Source organism: Schistocerca cancellata, chromosome 4, assembly GCF_023864275.1.
Source record: "Schistocerca cancellata isolate TAMUIC-IGC-003103 chromosome 4, iqSchCanc2.1, whole genome shotgun sequence".
Classification (NCBI taxonomy): domain Eukaryota; kingdom Metazoa; phylum Arthropoda; class Insecta; order Orthoptera; family Acrididae; genus Schistocerca; species Schistocerca cancellata.
In genome coordinates, this window is record NC_064629.1 from 342,031,369 (window position 1) to 342,058,565 (window position 27,197).

Sequence of the window (27,197 nt, forward strand, 5' to 3'; positions counted from 1 at the left end):
TAACTAAGTCACAATGAAAGATTTCTATCTATTGCTGCACCTTGATGACACGCTAGAATGCTCAAAAGGGGGAAAGTATTTCTCAACAGTCAGCCTGCAAACCAGCTACTGGTGAACTGAAATTGAGTAGGCTGACAGGGAAAAGACTGCCAGGTTGCTGAGGCTGACCTGGAAAAAAACTTCAGAACTCCTGATGACCTCTGAGTGGAAAGTTACGCCGTTTGGACTGTGTGACGCCCCAACCCCCTACGAACTTGTGATGGACAACACGCTTTGACTCTTTAAATGGATGGTTTGTCTTTGCTATCTAGATGGCATTGTCATTTTTTCAACGACATTTAAAGAACATCTAAGCCACTTGTTGAAGTGTTTTGCAGACTGCAGGCCTCCACCTTAATTCACCCAAGAAATAAAAATATTGGGGCATTAAGTGAATGCCAATGGAGTCCATCACGATCCAAAGAAAATAAGAGCAGTCAGATTTTCTGACTCCTCAGCACATTTGCGATGTGAGAAATTTTCATAGAATATGCTCGTACTACCAGCAATTCATAAAGGACTTCAATACCAAGGCACATCCATTGCAAGAACTACTGTAGAGAGATACCAAATTTTCCTGGAAGTGGGTGCAAGAAAAATCTTTGCTTGTCCAATCCCAGCATTCTATGATGAGAATGCTGAGTCATAACTTCAGACCATCGCTAGTGGTTATGAGATTGGTGCAGCTCTAATGCAAATTGACTAATGTGCTGAAAAGGTGATAGCTTGTGCTTCCAGAGTACTCTCCAAGTTTGAGGTGAACTATTCAACAACTGAGAACAGGGTGTCTACGACCCGGGACAACCGGGAAATCCGGGAAAAACCCGGGAATTTTTTCATCCGGGAGAAAACCGGGAAAAACCCGGGAATTTTCCGGAATTCCGGGAATTTTTCATTGTTTTAGCTTTCAGTTAAATTTTTGTAACTTTGACTGCAGAATTGATTCTCTAGCAAAGAATGTTATTGTATCCTGCTACTGGAGAATGATACTGCAGCAAGAAAATATAAAGGAGAGGGAAAAAAATAAAACTTTAGTGGCAAAGGAAATGTGCAATTTACAACAAAACACCGTGCACGCACAAGCGTCTGCAAATAGCAAAAGTATGTCAAAGGCCGTAGGGCGCAGACTGTAATTCTTCGTAACAATAAACTGCTTACTATGAGCATGACGTCACAACTGTTCACATTAGGTTCGTTTGACCAATTGCCAGCGGTCTGTTGCGCATGCGCATTTGACTCGCGTATAAGGAGTACCTTCTCCCACTTCCCGCTACTTGAAGTTTGGCTGTTAGCTGTATCGGTAGTAGCAGCAAGCAGCCAGATGCAAACGAGAAAAAATTTTCTCCCCCACCCTAGCTGCCAGATTCACTCTTGCACAGAGTTGTAGTGGGGAGGGGGTTAACCTCCACGTGACCCGTGTTTACGTTAAGTGATTTCGCTGCTTCTCTTCGTGTACTGCTCCCACATCAAATGAAAACAAAACGGATATCAGGTGAATTAAAATACATTCACATAATTACGGAGGGCAAAAATATATTATTAATTTCAGTTTTCTGATTTTATTTTATTTCCAAGTTTGTAGCAGTCAAACATTAATCGCCTTGCAGAACAGTGAAGTTAATTTTGCAAGTTTGCTAAAGAAATTTGTCTTTATTAATCTTTCCGCTGAGGCAGTCATTTTATTTGAAACGAAGTGTTTCATTCTACAGTATTGCCTAGTTCCAACTGTTCGCTGAATTTCAAGTGCACGTTATCATCTTCTGCCATACATGGCATTATGCCATGATAAAGAACCAAAAATGAGATCGCAGAGTACTGGTACTCCAAGAAAATTTACATCCCAAAAACCACACTGAAAAGCTTAATATCAGATGGGACCTACTTCATTGTGAATCTGGAAAAAGCCAATTTGCACTCAAGCCGAATTATGGATTTTAGTATAGTTTACGAAATTCCGATGCTCTTTGGAGTACCCTCTGATGACCTGTTTCTTGTATGCTGTAATGTAAGCTCTGTTAGTACTTTATACACACGAACATGCGGGCTTCCTACACCAATACAGTTGCACACGCACAATAATGCCTGTTTTTCTGGCGCTCTCTGGCAACTGGTAAATCGAACCTATTTCTAACGGTCTCTAGATAATATTACGAACGGTGGTTAGAAAAACGTTACTTTCAAAGTAAATTTCTGAATTATGTTACGTGTGAGAAAGTGGGATGGATATCTAAATCACAGAGCGTTCGTAACTGAACAGTTTGAGGACCAGCCACTTACAAGAATTTCGAGCCGAGACATTTATGTCAGAATTTTAAATTGACTGGTACATTTGTGTGATGTATCTTAAAATGTAACACACGCAAAAAAAAAAAAAAAAAAAAAAAAAAAAAAAAATCAATATTACATGTGAAAACTTAGCTTCTGTTGTAGCATGTTAATCTTAGAGACCAAAATTATATGTGAAAGCTTACCTTTTATTGTAGATATACGGTACTGTGTACATTAACGTAAACCGTTAACTTTTCCTCTTGCGTGTTCGCGCTATGTAACCAGTGATCTTGCTATTGGCTGACTATAACACGTGTCCTATGGTCTGAATAGCTGCTGTCATCGGCTGGCGAGATCTTGTGGCTTGAGATATGACTCGCTTACAAAAGGACATCGCAATCTCGGTTTCAACGCTCCGGAAACTAACGCGCTGTGTTTGGTGCAATTCGAATTTATACTTTCGTAATACGAAAATATGCAGCGTATATGTTGCTGCAAATCAAAGGTTTTTCCAAAACTTCTCTGCCCCGCCTTTTCTTTTTTTTTTCCGGGAAGTTCTGCGCGATTGTATAAAACGTTAACCATTCAATGGATTGATAAGTTTTACAGTTCCGAGGGAAAATCTATGGAAAACCTACTGTCACTTAGCACAGAAAAAGTGTATTTTCGCCCGGGAAAAAGCATATTTTTTAAACGGAATATCCGGGAGAAATCCGGGAATAATCCGGGAATTTTTTTTCCTTGTCCCATTATACACCCTGGAGAAAGAGTGCCTTGCTATTGTTTTCAGCAGTCAACAAATTCCGGAAATATTTATCTGGCAAACCATTCACTTGTGATGACCACCATTCTCTACGCTGGCTGACTAGCCTGTGTATATGATACCACAGTGTCCCTTTCAGGGACTACTTTGGGACAAAGCAACATAGATGAAATATCGATCATCGTTGCAGTGCGTGACATGGCTGCAGAACAGAGTGAAGATCAAGCACTGCCGAGAAGCATAGAAGTCTCGAAGAAGGAGAAACGAACCAAATGAGAATTCCAAGTAACAAACATAACATTGTATAAAAGAAACTGAGGTGTGATAGGGCAGAAATGTTTGCCCATTATCCTAGCTTATCTACAGCCAGCTATCCTGAACTATTTCCATGACAATGAAACATATGGTCACCTGGGATTCGTGAAGACTCTAGACAGGATCAGATGCAATTATCACTGGGTAGACCTGTAGCAATCCATTTGACAATATGTGAGTTACTGTAAGGAACGCCAGTGACTGAAGCACCAAGGTATATGATAACAATCCTGTCCACAGCAGCACCATTTCACTGGATTGGAATCAAAGTCTTTGAGGAGGTTCCCAATGTTCACAAATGGGAATCGATGGATGATAGTCTGAATTGACTGCCTCACATGCTATGCTATTACTAAAGTTATGCCAACTGCCGAAACCCTGGAAATTATAAAGTTCCTTGGAGAAGACATCATTCTGAAAATGGAGCATCCCGTCTGACAATCTCTGAAAGTCTTTCAGTCGAGACTATTATCAGAGGTAGTTTCACATCCCACACATGATAACTGCCTATCATCCACAGGTGAACAGCCTCACAGGTGTTGGGATTTTGGTTTTGACATATGTCGTTGTTGAACAAAGAGACTGGGACACAGTACTGCCCATAGTGACATTTGTATAAAACACAGCGAAGCAGGATGTTACAGGCTTCACACCATTCTTTTTGCTCCACTGTCAGTACATGGGAACAACAGTGGATACGCTGTTACATTTCCAACCAGGTTATACTCAGGATGGCTACATGAAACACCCCATGATCAGGAGTGAACTGAGACGACTGGTTCACATACAGGCCCTGTATGTTCAGGAGAAAGAATGAGAGTTCTCATCAGATGGCACATATGGAGTTGAGGATTATTTCATTCGATCAAGAAGACAAAAACACTGAGACATTGTTCATATCCTCTGTATGAAGTGCTATTACAGTCTAGAGGTGCAGATCGTCTGTGTAGCTTCAAGGAAACTGAAAATAGACTTAACAATCAAAAAGCTTCAGCAGGAGGGGATACCTTTGATGCTCATTATAGTGAAAGGATGTAACAACCTGGCCAGAATGCAAGGATCTGCCAATGCCACCATTTAGAGGATCATTGACAAGATTTAGATTTAGGGTTTCATAGTCAGTTCCATTGAGAGTTTCAGAGAGAGAGAGAGAGAGAACTAGGAATGCCACAAGCTGTTATGCATGCATGATGCATGGTTAGCATCACTGGGTGGCATGCCATGGGTCCCCAATTCAAACCCAACTACCATCAGTAATTTCTATATTATGGACTATTTGATTGTTGTTTTGAGTATTGAATGTTAATTATTTTCTGTCATGGGGGAAATTAACATTTAGTATTGCTCATTTGTGAATTTAGCAGTTTTCCAAGCAATAAAAATAAATCTCTTTACATACACACCTTAGAAATGGATGTCTTTAAAAAAGTTGCAGAAGTTGCCAAGCATGATTGGCATAGTTCTACATTTCGACAGCTCCAATTCCAGTAAGAAGCTGTTGGCACACATTGATACACTATGTACTGAAAAGTATCTGGACATCTGGCTGAAAATGACTTAAAAGTTTGTGGTGCCCTCCATCGCTAATGCTGGAATTCAGTATAATATTGGCCCACCTTTAGTCTTGATGATAGCTTCCACTCTCGCAGGCATACGTTCAAACGGGTGCTGGACGGTTTCTTGGGGAATGGCAGCCCATTCTTCACGGAGTGCTGCACTGAGGAGAGGTATCAGTGTTGGTCGGTGAGGCCTGGCATGAAGTTGGTGTTCCAAAACATCCCAAAGGTGTTCTATAGGATTCAGTTCAGGACTCTGTGCAGGCCAGTCCATTACAGGGATGTTATTGTTGTGTAACCACTCCGCCACAGGCCGTTATGAACTGGTGATCGATCATGTTGAAAGATGCAGTCACCATCCCCGAATTGCTCTTCAACAGTGGAAAGCAAGAAGATCCTTAAAACATCAATGTAGGCATGTGGTGTGGTAGTGCCATGCAAAACAGCAAGGGGTGCAAGCCCCCTCCATGAAAAACACGATCACACCATAACACCACCACCTCCAAATTTTACTGTTGGCACTACACACGCTGGCAGACGACGTTCACTGGGCATTCGCTATACCCACACCCTGCCATCATATTGCCGTATTGTGTACCGGGATTAGTCACTCCACATAATGTTTTTCCAATGTTCAATCATCCAATGCTTACACTCCTTACACCAAGCAAGGTGTCGTTTGACATTTACCTCTGTGATGTGCGGCTTATGAACAGCCACTCGACCATGAAATCCAAGTTTTCTCACCTCCCGCCTAACTGTCATAGTACTTGCAGTGGCTCCTGATGCAGTTCGGAATTCCTGTGTGATGGTCTGGATAGATGTCTGCCTATTACACATTACGACCCTCTTTAACTGTCGGCAGTCTCATGTCAGTCAACAGATGAGGTTGGCCTGTACGCTTATGTGGTGTATGTCTCCCTTCACGTTTCCACTTCACTATCACATCAGAAACAGTGGACGTAGGGATGCTTAGGAGTGTGTGAATCTCGTGTACAGATGTGTGACACAAGTGACACCCAATCACCTGACCAAGTTTGAAGTCTGTGAATTCCGCGGAGCACCCCATTCTGCTCTCTCACAATGTCTAATGACAACTGAGGTCGCCGATATGGAGTACCTGGCAATAGGTGGTAGCACAATGCACCTAATATGAGAAACGTATGTTTTTGAGGGTGTCCAGAGACTTTTGATCTCATAGTGTATGTGTTGAGCCTTTTTCAACCCTGCCAATTTTTTCAGCATAACAATAATAAGTGTTTCACTTCAAATGCTTTAAATGCTTTATCGTGACTGTTATTGATACCAAATGAAACAACAAGTTCACTGTTACCAGTCACTGCTTATTTTTATTTGCAATGCATTTTGAAGGTTTAAACCTCCGTCATCAGTTGAAGTTACATATGTGTGTTGTGTTATGATTTTGGAGTAACTTGTGACACTGTAAACAGTGATCACAAGCTCCTTTCTCTATCGTAACATGTCACACGTAAACTGTCATATTTCACTGTGCTAATTTAATTTCGTATTCATGAGTACAAATAAGTTCCAAATTTGAACATAAGCTTCTGCCCGGGAGATCTTTGTTTCACATATTGTTACTCCAGTCCGTGTTTTCTATGAAAAAGAGCCCAAGAAAAATCATGTCTGAGCATAAAATATGATTTAGTATTGAAAAGCATTGTGGAATTAGTGATGCAAGTCTAAAGTTCTGCAGAATGAACACTCTTGTGAACACAGGTGGCATACCAGTAGTAGGAGTGATCAGCCCTAAACAGCAAACAGAAATGTGGAGCAGCTTCGCAACATATTCAGTGTAAAATTTGAAAGGAAACTCACCCATTTAGAGTTCCTTGTATTAATCCATAAATTTTAGTGTCATGATTTGTAAATACCTAACCATCATATCCATGGTATAAACAGACTGCTAATATCTACAATTAAACATGCAAACTCTGCTTTATACCGATTTCCACACTGTTTTATTGTACTTGTTGACTTATTTTGTTTTCCTGAAGACTCTTGTTAATGATGGTTCTGCAAAACATAGTCTTTCAGTGATTAGTTCAATTTTATGCCTTTTTCCACACATTTCTCTTTGTATGAATTGGTATTGTGACTATCTTCCATGTATTAATTTTCAAATCTGGGTCGATCTTGTTTAAAAGTATATATACTGTACTTTCTACATATAATGTAACTGACTGCATATACAGAAATTCTATTTACATATGGAGTTACTGTCATTTCTTATACTGCTGGTAATTTTTTTAATTGCGTGCAAAGTATCTTCAGAAAGGTGCATCAAATTTAAGCTCACCCAAGCGGGGAAACCACTCTATTTCGATCTTGAACACTAATATTTGCTGTGTGCCAGTTAAAATTCATTGCAAGAAAAGTATCTTCATAGTATCTACAACTTTAATGAAATTTGCTGATGTAATAGAGAATGATAAAATAATGTTATTTTTACGTAATTTTAATAGTGTGTTATGAAAATAATTGATTTAAAGTTGTTTACTTGTTTCAGGGCTTGGGTTGGCATATGCTGGTTCCAATAGGGAGGCAGTTTTAACTCTTCTGTATCCTGTGTTCAGTGATCCAAGATCGAGCCTTGAGGTTCTTGCCATGGCAGCTTTAGCTTGTGGATTGATATCTGTGGGCTCGTGTAATGCTGAAGTTACTGAGACACTTATGCAGCTAATAATGGAAAGACCTGAGGCAGAACTTACTGAAAGCTATGCCAAATTTCTTCCTCTCGGGTTAGGACTTTGTCATTTAGGTAAGTCTACCCTGAAGCTAATATTACATATCTATTTTTATTTTGTTGCTTCATTTTCAGAGATGCTGAAATCTTGTGACCTCTCCCTTTGCCAAATAAAAAAACCAAGTCAACACACTCCTTAATTATATTCACACTCCCTCAGGGATGTAGTCTGAATTGGAAAGTGCTGTGGGCTTGGAATTAATACACAGTACTCAAGTTCAGAAGAAGGAACCATATTGATTTATTTGCTTATGGGGATAAATGGTGAGGATTGGCAGGGGGACAAGAGAAGATAAAGCCAGACACATCTCAGAGAAGAAAGAGAATGCCAAGATAAAGAAGCTAAGCCATTTAGCGTCTGCTCTAGGTGGCAGCATGGAAAGAGATGTTTTTCCGTCATGGCTCCGAGAGCCCTCCGTCTCACTAGCCAGGTGATACTGCAAAGTGATTTGATTCACAAGTGTGGTCTTGCTGACAACAATTTGGCCTGTTCTGGTAGGAACTGGTCAGTTGTTATCGCATCTGCTGAAAGGCGATTGACAAAAAGATGGACTTTTCGTAAAATTTGAATAATAAAAATTACTCACATTTGGGGCCTGGGAGCATTTTGTACATGTGTGTTAATGTATTTACAGCTGTTATTGACAAAAACCTGCCTTCGTATTTGAGTTGAATTAGATTCTCTTTAACTGTAAGTATTGACTGTTCACTACAGGCTATCAATCATAACAATTTGAAAACTTACAGTAGAAGCAGTTCAGCATCGCAGCTCCAGCACTAAGAAATTATTAATTAGAAAAATGATATAAATTTTGCCCCTTGGTAATCGTTAAAATCTTGCAATAATTTCGGTAAAATCGATTAATGTCATAAATAGTGTTGATGTGTTTATCTGTGCAATTTGTTCTATTTCTGATCACAGATGTGCAATGTGATTCAATTAGTGTAATGGGGGTTTGTCCTCAGCTGATGACCCTCTATGCCATTTGTCAGGATATGTAAACATTGGGTCCGTGAGGTACAAAAATATGTGAAGACCAAATAAGTGACCTTCACCAATATATTGCATAAAAATTGTTAAAAACGGTTATAATAACACACGTGCTAAGCTGACCTCTCATAACAATGTCTCACCCTAGCACTGGATAATTATGGCTTATCGAGATTCCATTGCGAACCAAGAAAGACTCTTATTCCACGTCTGAACCACAATAGTTGAAAACAGCAGTACTGCATGTGGGTGGCCAGTGACTCAACTGTATGTGTGGAGGTGCCCTGTAGCAAGCGTCAACCATCAGTAATCAGAATTCCGAGACAGAGCCAGTTTACGCACATGTACGCACAAGTCTACTGCATGAAAACCGCCAGGCCTTACATTACCTTATTTGCTCGATTATAAGATGAGGTTTTTCCCAGATTCATCATTCAAAAAATGCAGTGTTATCTTGCATTCACAGATTAAACTAGAGGGTGGATATAGTTAAACGTTTGCTACTTGAACCAGTGTAGGTGGAAAACTATGTACCATATGGGTACCCAACGTCATAAGATTGATATTTAGACTGTGCGCTTCAGGATTTGTGTTGTTAATAGTGTAGACTTACCATTATGCGCCAGTACTGGTGTGGAAACAAAGAATTGAAACACAAGCATCAATCATTAGTGTTCATTACAGTTGCAGTCAACATGAGTCTGGACAAAGCGAACAGGGCTTTATTCGTAAAGCTGTTTTATCAGAATGACAGCAATAGCACTGCTGCTCTTCGCGAGTATCAACGTATTAAAGGAATACGGAGAGGTCCTCTTTTTTTGCATTGGTGTTGAAGAATGTGGTTCAGAAGTTTGAATCAATTGGTGATTTGGGAACTGTTCTTGGAAGAGGCCAACTGCAATTGTGCCCCAAATTGTTGAAGATGTGACTTTTGCCATGACTGAGAATGCTGGATGCACTGTGCAATCTTTAAGCAGTGCATGAGCTGTGTCATGACAGCTGAAAATTCCATGGCCCACCATTCAAAAAGTACTGCAAACGATTGTGAATTGATATGGATGGAGATAGTCATCACACTGAGCAACATATGTAACCCAGAATAGAAACTTGGTATACAGTTAACAAATGTTACCCTCTCACATGAAAACTAAAATGTGTTTTATCAGTGGTTTATTCATTATGTCTCTTCCACATGTTCTTACAAATGTTTCTACAAAGTTTCAGTGTCCTATGATCACTCGCTTTTCATAGTGGTCGACTCAAGTAGTGAAAGTTTAATTATAACCATCCTGCACTACTGCTGAGGTAAAAGTTTTTACATTGTGTAATATATTGATATAGGGTTCATCGTACATTTACAGATGAAGTTTGGACAAATTAGTTCATGTGAAGATTTATTTTAAACAATTCAGAATGATTGTGTAGTATCACAAAATTGCTGACACTAGTGTTCATACTTTTGCCAAGCAATGTCTAATTTGCCTATGATTTGTTTTAATGGGCTATTATTTAATCTATTTAATATTTCTTTCACAAGGATTGTATTTAACTTCATGTGAGATGAGCGAGCACTGCCACTGATTGTTACACGTCAACTGTGTATTGTAGAATGGCCGCTGTTGCACCTGCCACACTGGCCAATGACGTTGAGCTCCATGAAACTGCTTCAAGGAGGTTAAAATCTATTCTAACCTCCTTGTGCTGCATATATGCTGTTTTTTATGATGAATTATTGTTAATTGTGTTTCTAGATTGATTAGAGAAAGTTGTCATAAAACTAATAATACTTTTTAATTAGCTGCATTGAAGAAATGCAGCATTGATTTTACTAAAATATATTATACATTAGCAAAAGAAAAAACTTGACTATTTTTTGTAGTAATGATAAAAAGAGATCACAACTAAACCTTTTTCTGCATCGGCTGCCTTTTCATTTGTAGTCAGGACTGAATTGACTGTAAAAGTGGACAAATACTCAACAATAGTATACCGTATTTACTCGAATCTAAGCCGCACTCGAATCTAAGCCGCACCTGAAAAATGAGACTCGAAATAAAGGAAAAAAATATTTCCCGAATCTAAGCCGCACCTGAAATTTGAGACTCGAAATTCAAGGGGAGAGAAAAGTTTTAGGCCGCACCTCCAAATCTAAACAAAGTTGGTCCATTGTAATACGAGATACAATTTAGGTCGAATGAAAGACGATACAGCTACAGTAGTTTGGTTCGAGTCGTAAGCTTAGCAGTTAAGCTTTACCAGGTAGCCATTGCTATGCGTCAGGCGCTCCGTCCGTATTTATACGGGTACCCTTCCTTTTTCACGTGCTTCGTCTAGTTTGAATCAATTGCTTATTTTGCTTTGATCTGATAAGTGCCGTTTTCTTTGTTATAGGTGTTTACGTCACTCTAAGCTGAAAATGCATTACTGTACTGTGTCATGCATTGTTTGTCGCATTCTGATAGTGCGTGTGTACGGCCTGTCGCCGCTCGCGGCATGACTTGCTTTAGTGCGCGCTACCGCCGCTTAAAAAAAAAAAGAGGAATCGTCTCATTAGCGAAAAAATGGCAAGAGACTGCAGTTTGTTGTTACTTACACTGCTGCTTTCTTTGATAATGATCAACAAGAACCAAATAATAGACTGTGTATGATAGAACATGTTCTGAACGAGAGTTAGGCGCAAATTTTTCTCCGTTTGAAAATCTTTGTGGCCGCTTCTTTAGTACATCAAATTCTGCACAGAAATTAGTCATCTTACATTTAAAATCTAGTCAGTTGCCGTGCTTCATTTCTGACTATATCACTATTAGGCATAAGAATAATACGAATATAAACATGACACGATACATATATTCTTCCGCGTTTGCTGTTGTTTCACTCTAGTTTCGTAGTTTATTAGGCAGACAGGATTTAAATGAGAGCAGCAAACACGAAAGAATACATGGCAAAATGTTTATTTTCGTATTATTTTTATGGTGAAGAGAATATTGCATGTGATTCACATTTCATCAGGTTCCTATTAGCAACCATCTCTTCTCACGGGTAGGAAAAAACTCGGAACGTAGAGTTGGCCATATTGACAAACATCCCTAACAGTCTTGCCAGTCGGATTTTCGTAGTACATTGAAATTCTGCTACATTCGAAGATGAACAATACGGAATTTGTATTTACTTCGTTGGACAATGTATGAAAATGCAGTGGTCGAAACTCGGGGCGGAGAAAAAAAAAAGGTTTTGGCGCCAGTATTTATCTTTGTACCCACAAAGCATGCTTGTGTAGCGCTACATATATTCGACGGCAGAAGTTAGTTGTGGCGGCACCTACCAACATTTTTCAGAACTTCTGCTTGCTTTGCACTCGATTCTAAGCCGCAGGCGGTTTTTTGGATTACAAAAACCGGAAAAAAAGTGCGGCTTAGATTCGAGTAAATACGGTATATTTATGCAGGAGATGTTGAAAGTCTAGATAACAGCCAGTGGCATCCTAATGTGTTTCATGCAGCAATGTTGTCAGTGTCCACAGGGAGGTATCAGAGGAATAAAAGTGAGCTTCGCAGCTGCTGGTTCAATGCAGCTAGTGAGAGAGCAGCAGGCAGAGGACATGTTTGGAAGTAGAGAGGCAAATAAAAATACTGTCAAATTTTCATATCTGTATATATTATAAAATCCGCTATTTATTCAGAAAAAACAGCTGTGTTCTCAGGTCCCACCATAATCAAAACCATGGACAATACAATGTACCGGGTGATCAAAAAGTCAGTATAAATTTGAAAACTTAATAAACCACGGAATAATGTAGATAGAGGGGTAAAAATTGACACACATGCTTGGAATGACATGGGGTTTTATTAGAACCAAAATACAGGATGGCACTCCACCCCATATTGCTAGACGCGTGAAAGATCTCTTGCACGCATCGTTTGGTGATGATCATGTGCTCAGCCGCCACTTTCGTCATGCTTGGCCTCCCAGGTCCCCAGACCTCAGTCCGTGCGATTATTGGCTTTGGGGTTACCTGAAGTCGCAAGTGTATCATGATTGACCGACACCTCTAGGGATGCTGAAAGACAACATCTGACGCTAATGCCTCACCACAACTCCGGACATGCTTTACAGTGCTGTTCACAACATTATTCCTCGACTACAACTATTGTTGAGGAATGATGGACATATTGAGTATTTCCTGTAAAGAACATTATCTTTTCTTTATCTTACTTTGTTATCCTAATTATTGCTATTCTGATCAGATGAAGCACCATCTGTCGGACATTTTTTGAATGTTTGTATTTTTTTGGTTCTAATAACACCCCATGTCATTCCAAGCATGTGTGTCAATTTGTACCTCTCTATCTACATTATTCCATGATTTATTCAGTTTTCAAATTTATACTGACTTTCTGATCACCCGGTAGTTGAAAGAAACTGTGAGATATTTGTGACAACCGAGCCTTCCAAGGCCTGTTCGGATGGAGTTTAGTTTATTAGGTCCCCCCTAACCATGATGATAATGACGACGACAATGATGATTAAAAATAGTAACTCCCATGAGTGGTTTAGGTAGAAAGCAAAGAAGGAAGTGAAGAAAAAAATTAATGCAAACCATTTCTTTCTGTTTTCTATTTCTCCTCCTATTGTCAGAATGTAAACAGTCTATAAATGGTATAAGTTTAGGAGAGATATAATGTTAACTCTTTAGGCAGAAACTTTGTCAGTGAAACAGTTTGTAATTCTGATTAGTCAGAATATGTTAAAAATAATTTTTTTTCTCAAAGTATCTCCTTGAAAAAAGGGGTTGTCTTATATTCGAGTAAATATGGAATTACTTGTCTCACACAGCCAAACTATACTGTGCAAAAGAAGTCTGCTTAAGGGAAAAAAATAATCAAATACTTTATGTTCATAACATCAATTTACTGTCATTCGACTTCAGTTGTAATTGTAGGGGAGAACACAACAGTATTCTCCAACCCACAAAATATATATAAACAGTTCAGCAATTCACTTCAACTTTCCACCCAAATAAACGAATTGAATATTAGTTATTTGCTGTTGTAAAGCAAGCACATTTATTAATAATACAGAAATTAGTCAATCTATTACTCTTCATTAAAGGGGGCGAAAAAAAGGGTTACTTGAATCTCAAAATTTTTATGAAAGTGTGCTGAATAGTAATGCTTTTTAAATAATACAACCTTTATTAACATTCTGCATCTATGTATTTCATCTCTACATATTTATTTCTGAACATATTCACCGTGGCAACCAACACATTTCTCCCAATGAGAGTCCAGTTTGTTGATACCGTCACTGTAGACTGTTTGGCCTTGTTGACAGAGCCACAACCTCACCTCTTCTTGTACCACATCATCACTATCATAGTGAAGTGCTCGTAGGTGTTCATTAAGTTTTGGAAACAGATGAAAATCAGATGGGACCAAGTTGGTACTGTATGGAGGATGATCGATGACACTGAACCCAAGGCACCGTGTTATTGCAGATGTTGAAGCGCTCGTATGTGGTCTGGCATTGTCATGCTGAAGGAGAGGGTGGTTCATGTGTGGATGAACTTACTCACTGACATAGTTACATTACACATTGCCATGTTACACACTAAAATTCAAAGCTCTGTAGCGACAGTGTGTTGCAACCTGGGTTAGTGACGTGGGCAAGTAGACCCAGCTATATGCATGACATGTAATACCTCAAACAATGTTGAGATCAAAATAGAAAATGTGGAGGCTTCACTTTTCAGAATACCTTTGTACTTCAAATTAAAAGTTAATTCTACTGACACACAGAATTCTTTAATATTTGTACATTACCAATTATCTTTAAACAGTGGCCTTCTTGTATGCACCTAAAATATTTTACTTGGTTCTGTGAGTCAATCTGAGAAAATCATAAGAAATGTGATTCAGTTTAAAATTCTAATAATAGTCAAATTATTACATACAATAGTTTTGCAGATTTTTATCTACACTATTGTCTTCACTCACGACCATCAAGTACATTTTTTTTATTATATTGTCATTATAAAGAAGAAGTTAGTCTTCAAATTGTGTTAGAAAATTCCACTTCCACAATTTTAAGAGCTGCTATCTCAAAATAGTTGCTGCTCTCTATAATCTTGGTAATAATTATGTTTGTCTCACTCCATTAACTGACTGCATGTTTTGGTAGTCCTTCCTCAAATAGTCCTACGAACATCGAAATGCAAATTTCGATTCAATTCTTTAACATTTCCCTATTCCTGTTTTAACAAATTTCTACTGGTTTTGCTGTATTATATCATTTTTAGTTTTTCGTTCATACATTCAAACTTATTAACACGACCTTTATAGTTATAGAAGTATTATATAAAATCAAGACTGTAGTATATACAGGGTGGTTGGAAACAGCCTGGAAAGCTTGTAAGGGTGTCGCAGGGGAGGCTATGTTGAGAAATAATTGTTAAGAAACAAATTCAATACATTTCTCCGTTTCATAGTTATTTAGAATTGAAGTTAATAATCAGATCATAGCACATGCAAATTCAAGCACTTGCTTGCACTAAAATGCAGTAATGCACGGACATCTGTTGTCCCATGAGTTACCGCTTGTTGAAATGCTTATTACCAGTTAAAATGTGCTTTTTCAGAAGTGATAATTTTAAGCTAGTGAGCAAACCAATGTTTCTTCTGTTTGAGGAAACCAAACGAAGAACATATTTGACAACACTGCCTCTGGCAGACAGCTTGAATTTGCACAGGCAATGACCTGATTGGCTAACTTCAATGCTAAGTAACTCTGAAACTTTGCAGTGTATCGATTTTTTTTCCTCAACAACTGGTTCTCAGCACAACCTCCACCCCAACACCCTTAGAAGCTTTTCAGACTGTTTCTCACTGCCCTGTATAATACGGTGTTGATTTCATTAATTTCAATTAGTTTTACCATTTTTGCAGGTTTCAACTTTCAGTATTACCTCCATACTATCGGAAGCAAACATGGAAATGAAACCATTTTTGGTCAAGTATTTCTCATATTTAGATGATTAATAAAATAGTTGCTGGTGAAGTAGATTGAGATATGAAGTAAATATTCCCAGAATTCGAATCAAGAACAGTCACCAACATGAGTAACTTAGAAGTAGATATTCTCGGAGCAGTGAAGCAAGTTAAATCACTTAATAAAAGCAAGTCTTCCAGTCTAGATTGTACACCACTTAGGCTCCTTTCAGAAAATGCTGATGCAATAGCTCTATACTTAACAGTAATATACAACCACTTGCTTGACGAAAGATCCGTATGCTAAGAGTGGAAAGTTGCACAGGTCATACCAATATTCAAGAAAGAAAATAGAAATAATCCACTAAATTACAGGCCAAGATCATTAACAATGATTGCAACAGGGTTCTGGAACTTATATTGTGTTCGAACAGTATGAATTACCTAGAAGAGAATAGGCTCATGACACACAGTCAACACACATATAGAAAACAACATTCTTGGTAAACACACCTAGCTCTTTACTCACACAAAGTGTTGAGTGCTATCGACAAGGGATTTGAAATTGATTCTGTATTTCTAGATTTCCAGAAGGGTTTTTACACCAGAACTGGATTCATGATTTCCTGTCACACAGGTCACAATTCATGGTGATTGAAGGAAAATCATCGAGTAAAACAGAAGGAAGTGATTTCTGGCATTCACCAAGGTAATGTTATAGGTCCTCCGCTGTTTCTTATCTATATAAACTATTTAGGAGAGTCTGAGCAGCCATCATGGGTTGTTTTGCGGATGATACTGTCATCTATCATCTAGTAAAGTCATCAGAAGATCAAAGTCAATTGCAAAATGAATTAGATAAGATATCTGTATGGTATGAAAATTGGCAATTGACCTTAAATAATTAAAAGTGTGAGGTCATCCACATGAATGCTAAAAGGAATCCATTAAAATTCGGTTACATGATAAATCAGTCAAATATAAAGGCCATAAATTCAACTAAATACCTACTAATTACAATTATGAACAATTTAAATTGGAAAGAACACATAGAAAATGTTATGTGGAAGATGAACCAATGACCACATTTAATTGGCAGAACACTTAGAATATACTAAAGGGACTGCCTTCACTATGCTTGTTCGTCCTCTTTTGGAATACTGCTGTGTGGTGTGGGATCTTTAGCAGAGAGTATTAATCGAGTACATTGAGAAAGTTCAAAGAAGTGCAGCATGTTTTGCATTATCAGAAACTGTGGAGGGGGGGGGGGGGTGAGTGTCACGGACATGTGACAGGATTTGGGGTGGACATCATTAAAACAAAGGCATTTCTCATTGCAATCTCTTTTTCCAAAATTTCAATCACCAACATTCTCCTTTAAATGTGAAAACATTTTGTTGACGCTGATCATCATAGGGACAAGTGATAATCCTGATTAAATAAGGGAAGTCAGAGCTCATAATAAAACATGGGAAATCGGAGCTTGCACAGAAACATATAGGTTTTTGTTTTTCCCGCTTGCTGTTCTAGAGCTGAATAATAAAAAATTATTGTGAAGGTGGTTCGCTAAACCCTCTGCCAGGCATTTACAGACTAGCCGTGTAGATGTAGAAATAATCTAAAGCAGAACTTCAGGCTAATGAGATAATTTAGATGAAAGGGGTTCTTGGGATCAGTCTGTAAGAAACCTATTCATGAATTTAACTCGTCAACTAGAATTGAAACTTGAGGGACTAGGGTTATGGGCAGAGAAAACAAGTTTTAGCCTTGCATTTGGAAAAACTGTGTGTGTTCATCGTCATCATTTTAACCTGTGTTCTGTTGCGGTCTTCAGTCTGAAGACTTGTTAATATGCTTACCATATTCATCTCTTTGTCACCCTCTACGATTTTTACCCCTCACGAGTCCCTCCTGTACTAAACTGGCAATCCCTTGATGTCTGAAAATGTGTTCTAACCACCGATCCCTTCTTCTAGTCAGGTTGTGCCACAAATTTCTTTTCTCCCCAGTTCTATTCACTGCCTCCTCATTAGTTATGTGGTCTACCCATCTGATCTTGAGCATTCATCTGTAGCATAACATTTCAAAAGCTTCTATTCTCTTCTTGTCTAAACTATTTATTGTTTTATCGTCCATGTTTCACATCCATACATGGCTACACTCCATACAAATAGTATCAGCAGAGACTTCCTGATACTTAAATCTATACTCAATATTAACAAATTTCTCTTCGTCAGAAATACTTTTCTTGCCATTGCCAGTCTACATTTTATATCCTCTCTACTTCTTCTTTTTTTTTTTTCTTTTTTTTTTTTCTTCTTCTTCAGTATGTGATTGGGAGGTCCTTCTGGTTTGGTATCTGTCTCATTATCAGTTATTTTTCTGCCCAAATAGCAAAACTCATCTTCCAATTTAAGTGTCGCACTTCCTAGTCTAATTCCCTTAGCATCACCTGATTTAATTCGGCTACATTCCATTATCCCTGTTTTGCTTTTGTTGATGTTCGTGTATCCTCCTTTCAAGACATTGTCCATTCCATTCAACTGCTCTTCCAAGTCATTTACTGTCTCTGACAGAATTATAGTGTCATCGGCAAACCTCTAAGTTTTTCTTTCTTCTCCTTGGACTTTAATTCCTACTCCAAATTTTTCTTTTTCTTCCTTTACTGGTTGCTCAATATACAGTTTGAATAACATTGGGGATAGGCTACAACTCTGTCTCACTCCCTTCTCAACCACTGCTTCCCTTTCATGCCCCTCGACTCTTATAACTGCCATCTGGTTTCTGTACAAGATGTAAATAGCCATTCTCTCCCTTTATTTTACCTCTGCCACCTTTAGGATTTGAAAAAGAGTATTCAAGTCAACATTGTCAAAGGCTTTGTCTAAGTCTACAAATGCTATATACATAGATTTGTCTTTCCTTAACGTATCTTCTGTGAGAAGTCGTAGGGTTAGTATTGATTTGTGTGTTCCTACATTTCTCCTGAATTCAAACAGATCTTCCCCAAGGTCGGCTTCTACCAGTTTCTCCATTCTTTTGTAAAGTATTCATTTTAGTGTTTTGCAACTGTGACCTATTAAACTGATAGTTTGGTAATTTTCATACCTGACAGCACGTGCTTTATTTGGAATTGGAATTATATTCTTCTTGAAGTTGGAGGGTATTTTGCTTGTCTCATGCATCTTGCTTGTTAGATGGAAGAGTTTTGTCATGGCTGGCTCTCCCAAGGCTATCAGTAATTCTGATGGAATGTTGTATATTCCTGGGGCGTTGTTTCGATTTAGGTCTTTCAGTGCTCTGTCAAATTCTTCATGCAGTATCATATCTCCCATCTCATCTTCGTCTGTGTCCTCTTCTATTCCTATAATATTGCCCTCACGTACATCTCCCTTGTAAGGACCCTTTATATATTCCTTCCACCTTTCTGCTTTCCCTTCTTTGCTTAGGACTAGTTTTCCATCTGAGCTCCTGATATTCATACATGTGGTTCTGTCTTCTCCAAAGGTCTCTCTAATTTTCCTGTAGGTGGCATCTATCTTTCCCATAGTGATAAATGCTTCTAAATTCTTACATTTTCCTCTAGCCATTCGTGCTTAGCCATTTTGCACTTCCTGGCAGTTTCATTTTTTAGACATTTATGATCCCTTTTGCCTGGTTGATTTGCTGCATTTTTGTATTTAGTCCTTTCATCAATTAAATTCAGTATCTCTTGTGTTACCCAAGCATTTCTGCTAGCCCTTGTCTTTTTCCCTACTTGATCCTGTGCTGCCTTCACTATTTAATCTCTCTAAGCTACCCTTTCTTCTTCTACTGTATTCCTTCTGCTGTAATTGTTAATTGTCCTCTAATGCTCCCTTTGAAATTCTCTACATCCTCTGCTTATTTCAGTTTAACCAGGTCTCATCTCCTTAGTTCTTTTTGTAGTTTCTTCAGTTTTAATCTGCAGTTCGTAACCAATAAATTATCCATATATGCCCCTGGAAATGTCTTACAATTTAAAATCTGGTTCCGAAATTTCTGTCTTACCATCCAGGTGTCCTCCACATATACAACCTTCTTTCATGATTCTTAAACAAAGTGATTAAATTGTGCTCTGTGTAAAATTCTACAAGGTGGCTTCCTCTTTCATTCCTTTCCCACAGTTCATATTCTCCTACTATTTTCCCTTCTGTTCCTTTTCCTACTATTGAATTGTAGTCCCCCATGACTATTAAATTTTCGTCTCCCTTAACTATCTGAATAACATCTCTTATCTCGTCATATATTTCTTCAATCTCTTCATCTGTATTATTGTTATGAGTCTGAGCTTTGTGCCTATCTTGGCTACAATAATGCGTTAACTAAGCTGTTCGTAGTAGTTTACCTGTGATCCTATTTTTTTTTTATTCATTATTAAACCTACTCCTGCATTACCTCTATTTGACTTTGTATTTATAAACCTGTATTCAACTGACCAGAGGTCCTGTTCCTCCTGCCACTAAACTTCACTAACTCCCACTATATCTAACCTTAACTTATCCATTTCCCTTTTTAAATTTTTTAACATGCTTGCCCAATTAAGGGATCTGACATCCCACATTCCGATCTGTGGAACGCCAGTTTTATTTCTCCTGATAACAGTGTCGTCCCGAGTAGCCCCCGCCCGCAGATGTGAATGGAGGTCTATTTTACCTCTGGAATATTTTACCGAAGAGGATCCTATCATCATTTAACCATACAGTAGAGCTGCATGCCCCTTAGAAAAATTACAGCTATAGTTTCCCCTTGCTTTCAGCTGTTCGCAGTACCAGCACAGGAAGGCTGTTTCGGTTGATATTACATGGCCATATCAGTCAATCATCCAGACTGTCACCCCTGCAACTACTGAAAAGGCTGCTGCTACTCTTCAGTAACTACATATCTGTGTGGCCTCTCAACATATACTCCTCCATTGTTGTTGCACCTACAGTACGGCTATCTGTATCGCTGAGACACACAAGTTTTCCCACCCATGACAAGATCCATGGTTCAACACGAAGGGTTTAACCTATCACTTTTAAAACTAAGGGAGATCACTCTTGATTTTAAAGAATCACTGAGATTTTTGGGCCTTATATTTCACAAGAAGATCACATGAACGCCTCACATTAAGTTTAGAACCTCTTAAGCTGTGCCAAATATTTAAAATGTCTGAATGGGAAGAACTGAGGTGCAGACGGGTTATGCCCCTTGCAGTTGTGTAGGAGTTTTGTTTGGTCCTGATTGGATAATATGGTTCCATTGTATGGGTTAGCACCACCTGCACACTGTAAAATTCTCGACTAAATGCATCTATGAAGGTTCCAGCCCCCCAGGGGACTCACAGTTCTTTCGTGCATGAGATGCACAGGGGGCTCCGAGCTATTGCAGCCAATTTTTCCGTCCCTGGCTGCATTTCCATCACCTTGCCCTCCCTCCCTATCCTTGCTCCTTGCCCGTTGCCACATCCTTCCCCTCTCTCAGTGTTCTGATTTATGTTGACCTGGCTATCCAACTGCTTTCCTGTATTGGTTGCAGTGTTGCTCCTTTTGCCTGTTCTTTCATCCTTTTTGGCTTTTAGGTCCCCACTTGAGGTTTGAACTCCACTTCAAAATTTCCTGTTTTTGGTGTGAGCCATATGGGGAAGAACTCCCTCCCGAGCATCTACGGTGTCGATTCCTGTAGCCAGTCCATGTGGTGGGGCTGTTATGTATGCGTATGGCTGAGCCCCCTGACAACACAGGGACCACACTTCTGATACCTGAGCTGTACCCTCCTGACGTATGCCAAGGAGTGGTTACTTATCTTCTTGGAGCATCGGAACTCCCAATAACAGCCACAGTGCCAGACGCCACTTTCTGTGGCTGGGTGGCGCCCATGGGGAGAGCCCCTGGTCGGAGTGGGTGGTATCAGGGTGGATGCTTGGCACAGGAAGCATATGAAGCTTCAAAAATATGGCCATTCTCAAACGGCCGTCTCTTCAAATGGTGAAGGATCTTTCAGTACTGCTTAGTATGACCCAGCAACCTTTCCTTCGCTGGTTACTCCGTTGGAGAAGGGCCAGGCTCGCCGTCTTGGGATGAAACCCTTTCCCCGTTACCTCGTCTGTATTAGGACGAATGGGGACACATTCACTGCCACAAAGCCATTATTTTCTGTGGAAAATATCGAGGACAAGTTTGGTGAAGTGGAGTCCCTTAGTAAGATGCTGTTGAGCTCCCTGTTGATCAAAGCTTCTTCTGACACCCAATCTGCAGCTCTTCATACCTGTGATCGTTCCATGAAGGAAGCCCCTGTGTTCTGCCACCTGTGTGTGTCAATTGTGCTGACCGCCACTGCCCTTGCTTGCCAAATTGCCCGGCTTACAAGAGAGAAAGGAGATCCAACAATACAAGTCTCTCGATCACCTGCCTTACGCTGAGGTTTGCCAAAAGTATGAGAGACTCCATCCAGTGTCACTGTCTTCAACTTTTGCCTCTGTTACTTCATTTCCTCCTCCCTCATCCTTACCCCAGCCCCATCCCTCTCTCCCCTCCCCCTCCGCTGCAGTACCCACGACCTCCTGCCGGGAAGCCGTTCCCCCTCCCTGGCTGAAGAGGTGCCCCCCCCCACCCCCCTTTTCTTCGACATGTGCTGGTGGTTGGGCTGCCTCCTGGTGGGACCCCTCTTCCCAGCATCTCTCAGGTCAGAAGACTCTTACCACCACTTGACCACAAGGCGCACCATCTGTGCGCCCCAAGGTCGCTCGTTCTCTTTCGGTTCCAGATCGTGCAGAAGCCTGCACCTTGCCCTCCTGCATCTGGTGCAGCTCCCTCTCGGTAGCATCTGCTGAGCACCAGCTCCGAGGTGCCATCCGACAGGTCTCTGCGAGTGACGCTGCCCATGGCTTCCAGTTTTCTCCCTCCCAAATGCGGAGTATGTATTTTTGTCGTCGACCCACAGTACACCCTGATCCAAAACTTTATTTAGGCAACCAGCTCCTCGATGTTGTAGCACAGTCCTGTTTCTTGGGCCTTATTTTTGATAACTAGCTGACATGGCTGCCCCACATTTGCCACCTTAAAACTACATGTATGCGGAAGCTTAAAGCTCTCCGCCTACTGGCCCCCACATTTTGGGGGTGCAGACTCTTCTCCATCTTTACCGTGTTCTGGTCTTGTCCAGATTAGGTTATGGTAGTCAGGTTTATGGATCAGCAGCTCCTTCCACTTTGAAACTCCTTGACCCTGTCCATCATTGTGGGATGCATCTGGCTATTGGTGCCTTTCGCACTAGCCCTGTTGATAGTCTCCTCACAGAAGGGGAGATTCCCCCTCTACACATCTGATGGGGCCACTTCCTTGTTTCTTGTGCAATCACCATTCGCCAATTCTGTGACCATCTTGTGTATCCTGTGCTCTTTGCCAACGAGGGATGTGTACTTCCTAACCCCCCCTCCCCCCTTGATGGTGCCTAGATCATGGATTAGGACCGATTTATTTCGAGGTCCTAAGATCTCTGTCATTTCAGTGGTTTTCTGGTGTCTTGTATGTGCCATCCTTGCAGAGTTCCAGGGTGCCACCATCTTTTACACTGATGGCTCTAAGATATTCGATAAGGTGGGATACACTTGCACGTCTCCTACTGGCTTCAAACACCATTTATTACTGGGATCATGTAGTGTGTTCACAGCAGAGCTTCTACCCATTCACAGAGCCCTCTTTTTTGTTTCTCAGGCCTCCCTCCACAGTGTTGTAGTTTGTTCAGACTCCATGAGCAGCCAGCAGGCTATCGACTGATGCTACTCTCATCACCCTTTGGTCTCTGGTATCCATGACATTCTCTCTGCCCTTCCAAACATGCTCCCTGTTCAGTCACCTTTCTCTGGGTTCCAAGTCATGTGGGCATCCCAGGGAATGAACTGGCTGACAGTTGGGCTAGAGAAGCAGATACATACCCCCTATTTCCTTTCATGATTCCAGCTGCAGATCTGCGTCAAATCTCTCTTTGCCGAAAAGTGGAATGCCATCTGGAGCACTACTGCTCATAATAATAAACTCCGCACAATCAAGGAGACTACTGCAGTTAGGCGCTCTTCCTTCCGCTCCTCTCGTAAGGAGTCCACGGTTTTGTGCCGTTTACGCATTGGCTATACCCGGGTCACCCAGTATTTCGTCCTACGTAACTACCCACCTCGACAATGTCGTTGTGGAGCCAGACTGACGATATCTTACATATTGGTGGAATGACCCCTTCTTTCAGCCCTTTGTGTTAAGTATAGTCTTCCTGATTCCTTAAATTTAATATTAGCAGACAATCCACAGATGGTTGAACTAGCCCTCAGTTTTCTCTGTGAAAGTGGTTTTCAGTTTTAGATATAAGATTGTACTGTAGTCTTGGAGCAGGGGCCGGTTGGTTGTGGTTGGGACTTTTTTGCAGTCTTCGCGGTCTGTGACCCAATGACAACCCTCCTTTTTTTGCAGTGTTTTGATTTGGTCTCACCGTTTATGCCTTTACTGTGTGTGTTTAATGTTCATTATTTTATAATTTGACTCCTCTGACTGGATCCGTCCAGTTTTAGCAGTCCCTCTTTCTTCTGTGATTCACTTTGGAATCGCAGGACTGATGACCTTGCCGTTTGGTCTCATAAACCCTCTCAAACAGTCAATCAATCAATCAAGGTTATGTGTTAGCTACTGGAGCTTGTAGGACCAATCCTACATCCAGCTTGTGTATAGAAGCTGGGGAGCTGCCGTTGCTCATTGTGGGACAGGAGCTCGTGATGCAAAATATCAATAAGGTCAGATCATATGCTCAGTAATCAGCTTTCATTACTATTGAGTGTGACCGTGTGGAGAGTATGTACAACAGCTGCCCATGAGCCATGCACCTGTTTAAAGTCAGAGCCAAGCCGTACCTGTCAAAACTTATGCTGCCAGCCATTGACTGTCCTAATACAGGGTTTGAGTAAATTTCCACTTTGGGTCTTGATAAGGCCCAGGATGGTTTTAGTTTTGACAGAGTTCTGTAGTCCAGACCACATTTATTATCAGCTACACGTTTACTGTTGCCAGTTGTGTGAACTGATGGCATGTATATGTCATGTGTACAACTTTGGAGCATCCTGTGGCGGCATCTCCAATGGTCAGAGGCTCCTTTCACTGCCATGTTTGCACAACGTACATCGTCACATTCAGTTTGTACAGAATGAAGTAAGTGAGGATGGCATCTAGAAGCTAATAAGTGCAATGAACACATAAAAGACAGTCATAGATAATGCTTTCATATTACAAAAACAACAGATAATAGTCTGTCAGATCATTACGTGCAGTTCTTATGTTCATATGTGGCACCTCTTGAGAGAAAAGTGTGAACTACATGTGAATTGTATTGACTAGGATAAAAATCTACTAAATATGAGTTCAGAAGGGTAGTTAGTGCATGAAAAATTGAGTATTTTTGGAAATTATTCAAAGAAATGAACTGAAGAATGTTTGCAGTGCACATGGCATGGTTGAAAAATACATCACATTAGGTGATAACTTTCTACCATTGTTTGAAGACTGTTTTCTCAATAATTCTGCATCTACATCCATACTCTGCAAGGCACTTGCAATACATAGCATAGGGTACCTCTAGTATGACTGTCATTTTCCCCCATGTTTATCTTTGTAGAATATCCACAACTGTTGTACATGTTATTGCTGGCCGGAGTGGCCGTGCAGTTCTAGCGCTGCAGTCTGGAGCCGAGCAACCGCTACGGTCACAGGTTCGAATCCTGCCTCGGGCATGGATGTGTGTGATGTCCTTAGGTTAATTAGGTTTAATTAGTTCTAAGTTCTAGGTGACTGATGACCCCAGAAGTTAAGTTGCATAGTGCTCAGAGCCATTTGAACCATTTTGTACATGTTATTCATGATTGATAACATCCACGGCAGTTGTATAATTTTTATTATCCAGCAAAAGGAGAGCAAAACCAGGTTTCAGGACAACAGTCCCAGCTTCAGGTGCATAGAATGTCCATACGAGTCAACTAACAGGGGTTAATATAGTGATTCTCTGTTGCATGGTTTGTAAGTTAAAAAAAAAAAGAAAAACCTCATATATTCCTAGACTGCACAGAAAACCTTGCAAAGAACGGGACCAGTACTGTTTAAATGCCCGCCTGGTACCATACCGACTGCACGTCATCAGTGTTATAAAAAGTCATAACGAGTTTAGCTACTAATAAAGCACAATTTAAGAGGGACCTAAAGAAGTATTGGTTGTCAACTCCTCCTACTGCATTGATGATTTTTGAGAAGAACCAGTTGATGTACTTATTATTAGCTAGAAGTAATACATGGCTTTTTCACAGCTTCAACACAGTATTGCAATATCTGTAAGTCTGTATTGCAAATTGACTTCGTCCACATCATTGAAGACCTTCTCAGTTAGAGTCCATGGGTGGAAAAATAGCATATATGTTCTTTTGCAAATGTGTACTACATATTTTTGCTTTTATGGCATGCTTCACGTTGTCAGTGAGCTCTTCACTATGGCTTTATGGAACAAGCTGTGTATATAATCTAATATGATTATGTATTATGCTTTGACTTTTTTTTGTTTTATGGTGGTTTTCAGTAGCTTTCTGATTTACTGTATGTGTTGATGACATCTGAACACTCATTTTTTAATTACACTTTTTTCTGCAGTATTTGTTTTTCATCCATTCATCTTCAGTTCATGTGCCTCATCAAACATTAGCATGCGTCCATATCACTGAAACATAACTCCTTCTGTCTCTTGTATATAGATCCTCTTGTTGTTACTTATATTGTGGTACTCTCCTTCCATTTGTTTGACAGTTATTATGTCTGTTCCTTGTTCAAGGAATGAAGTATATTTTTTTCTCACATTTTTTGGTCATTTGTCTCATATAGCTATTACTACAAATGGCTCTACATGTAAGTTTCAAGGGGGAATGTTACATATACTGCTAGTCTGGAAGTCACATAAAGGTAATAAGTTATCACAGTAATTAGTGTGTTGAATGTGTTGATGAGGAAACAAGTTTTAATTCTGTAGACGTAACTTTCATTTAGAGTTTTTGGTGTTTCTTTGTACTACTTCACAACTAATGCCTTGATGATTCCTTGAATGATCTGATGACTGCTTATTACTCACCTTTCTGGAATTGAACTGAAGTTCCTGATAAACTTACTGTCAATGTGATCTTAAATCTGCCCTTTTAAAAGGTAATAGGCCTTGCATGCAATAAACAATTTAGGGAAACTGCAAAAGCCGAAGTCTGGATGACCATATGGGCATTTGAACCTTGGTCCTCATGTTTGTGACTCCAGTGTCTTGCTCCTGCAGCACCTCACTCGGTTTCTTTTAAAGCTCATGCAAAATTTTAACATTGTTTTCTTTTCACGTTTGCTACATGAGAAGCCTCCCATAACAAGTTTACTGAATTTGTATGCATTTGAAATTTTGTCCCGACAATGTTTCACAAAGTGGGTTTTGGAATTCACATACATTAAAAACTCCATTG

The 27,197-nt window shown here is 39.9% G+C and overlaps 1 protein-coding gene across 2 annotated transcripts in view; it reads left to right on the forward strand.

Moving 5' to 3' along the window:
* Positions 1-27,197, forward strand: part of LOC126184826 (26S proteasome non-ATPase regulatory subunit 2) — a 126,714-nt gene that overhangs the window by 54,998 nt on the left and 44,519 nt on the right. For both annotated transcript variants that reach the window (XM_049927409.1, XM_049927410.1), the window contains exon 10: positions 7,472-7,723. In XM_049927409.1, coding sequence (XP_049783366.1) covers positions 7,472-7,723 — 252 coding nt within the window. The remainder of the gene's footprint in view (positions 1-7,471; positions 7,724-27,197) is intronic.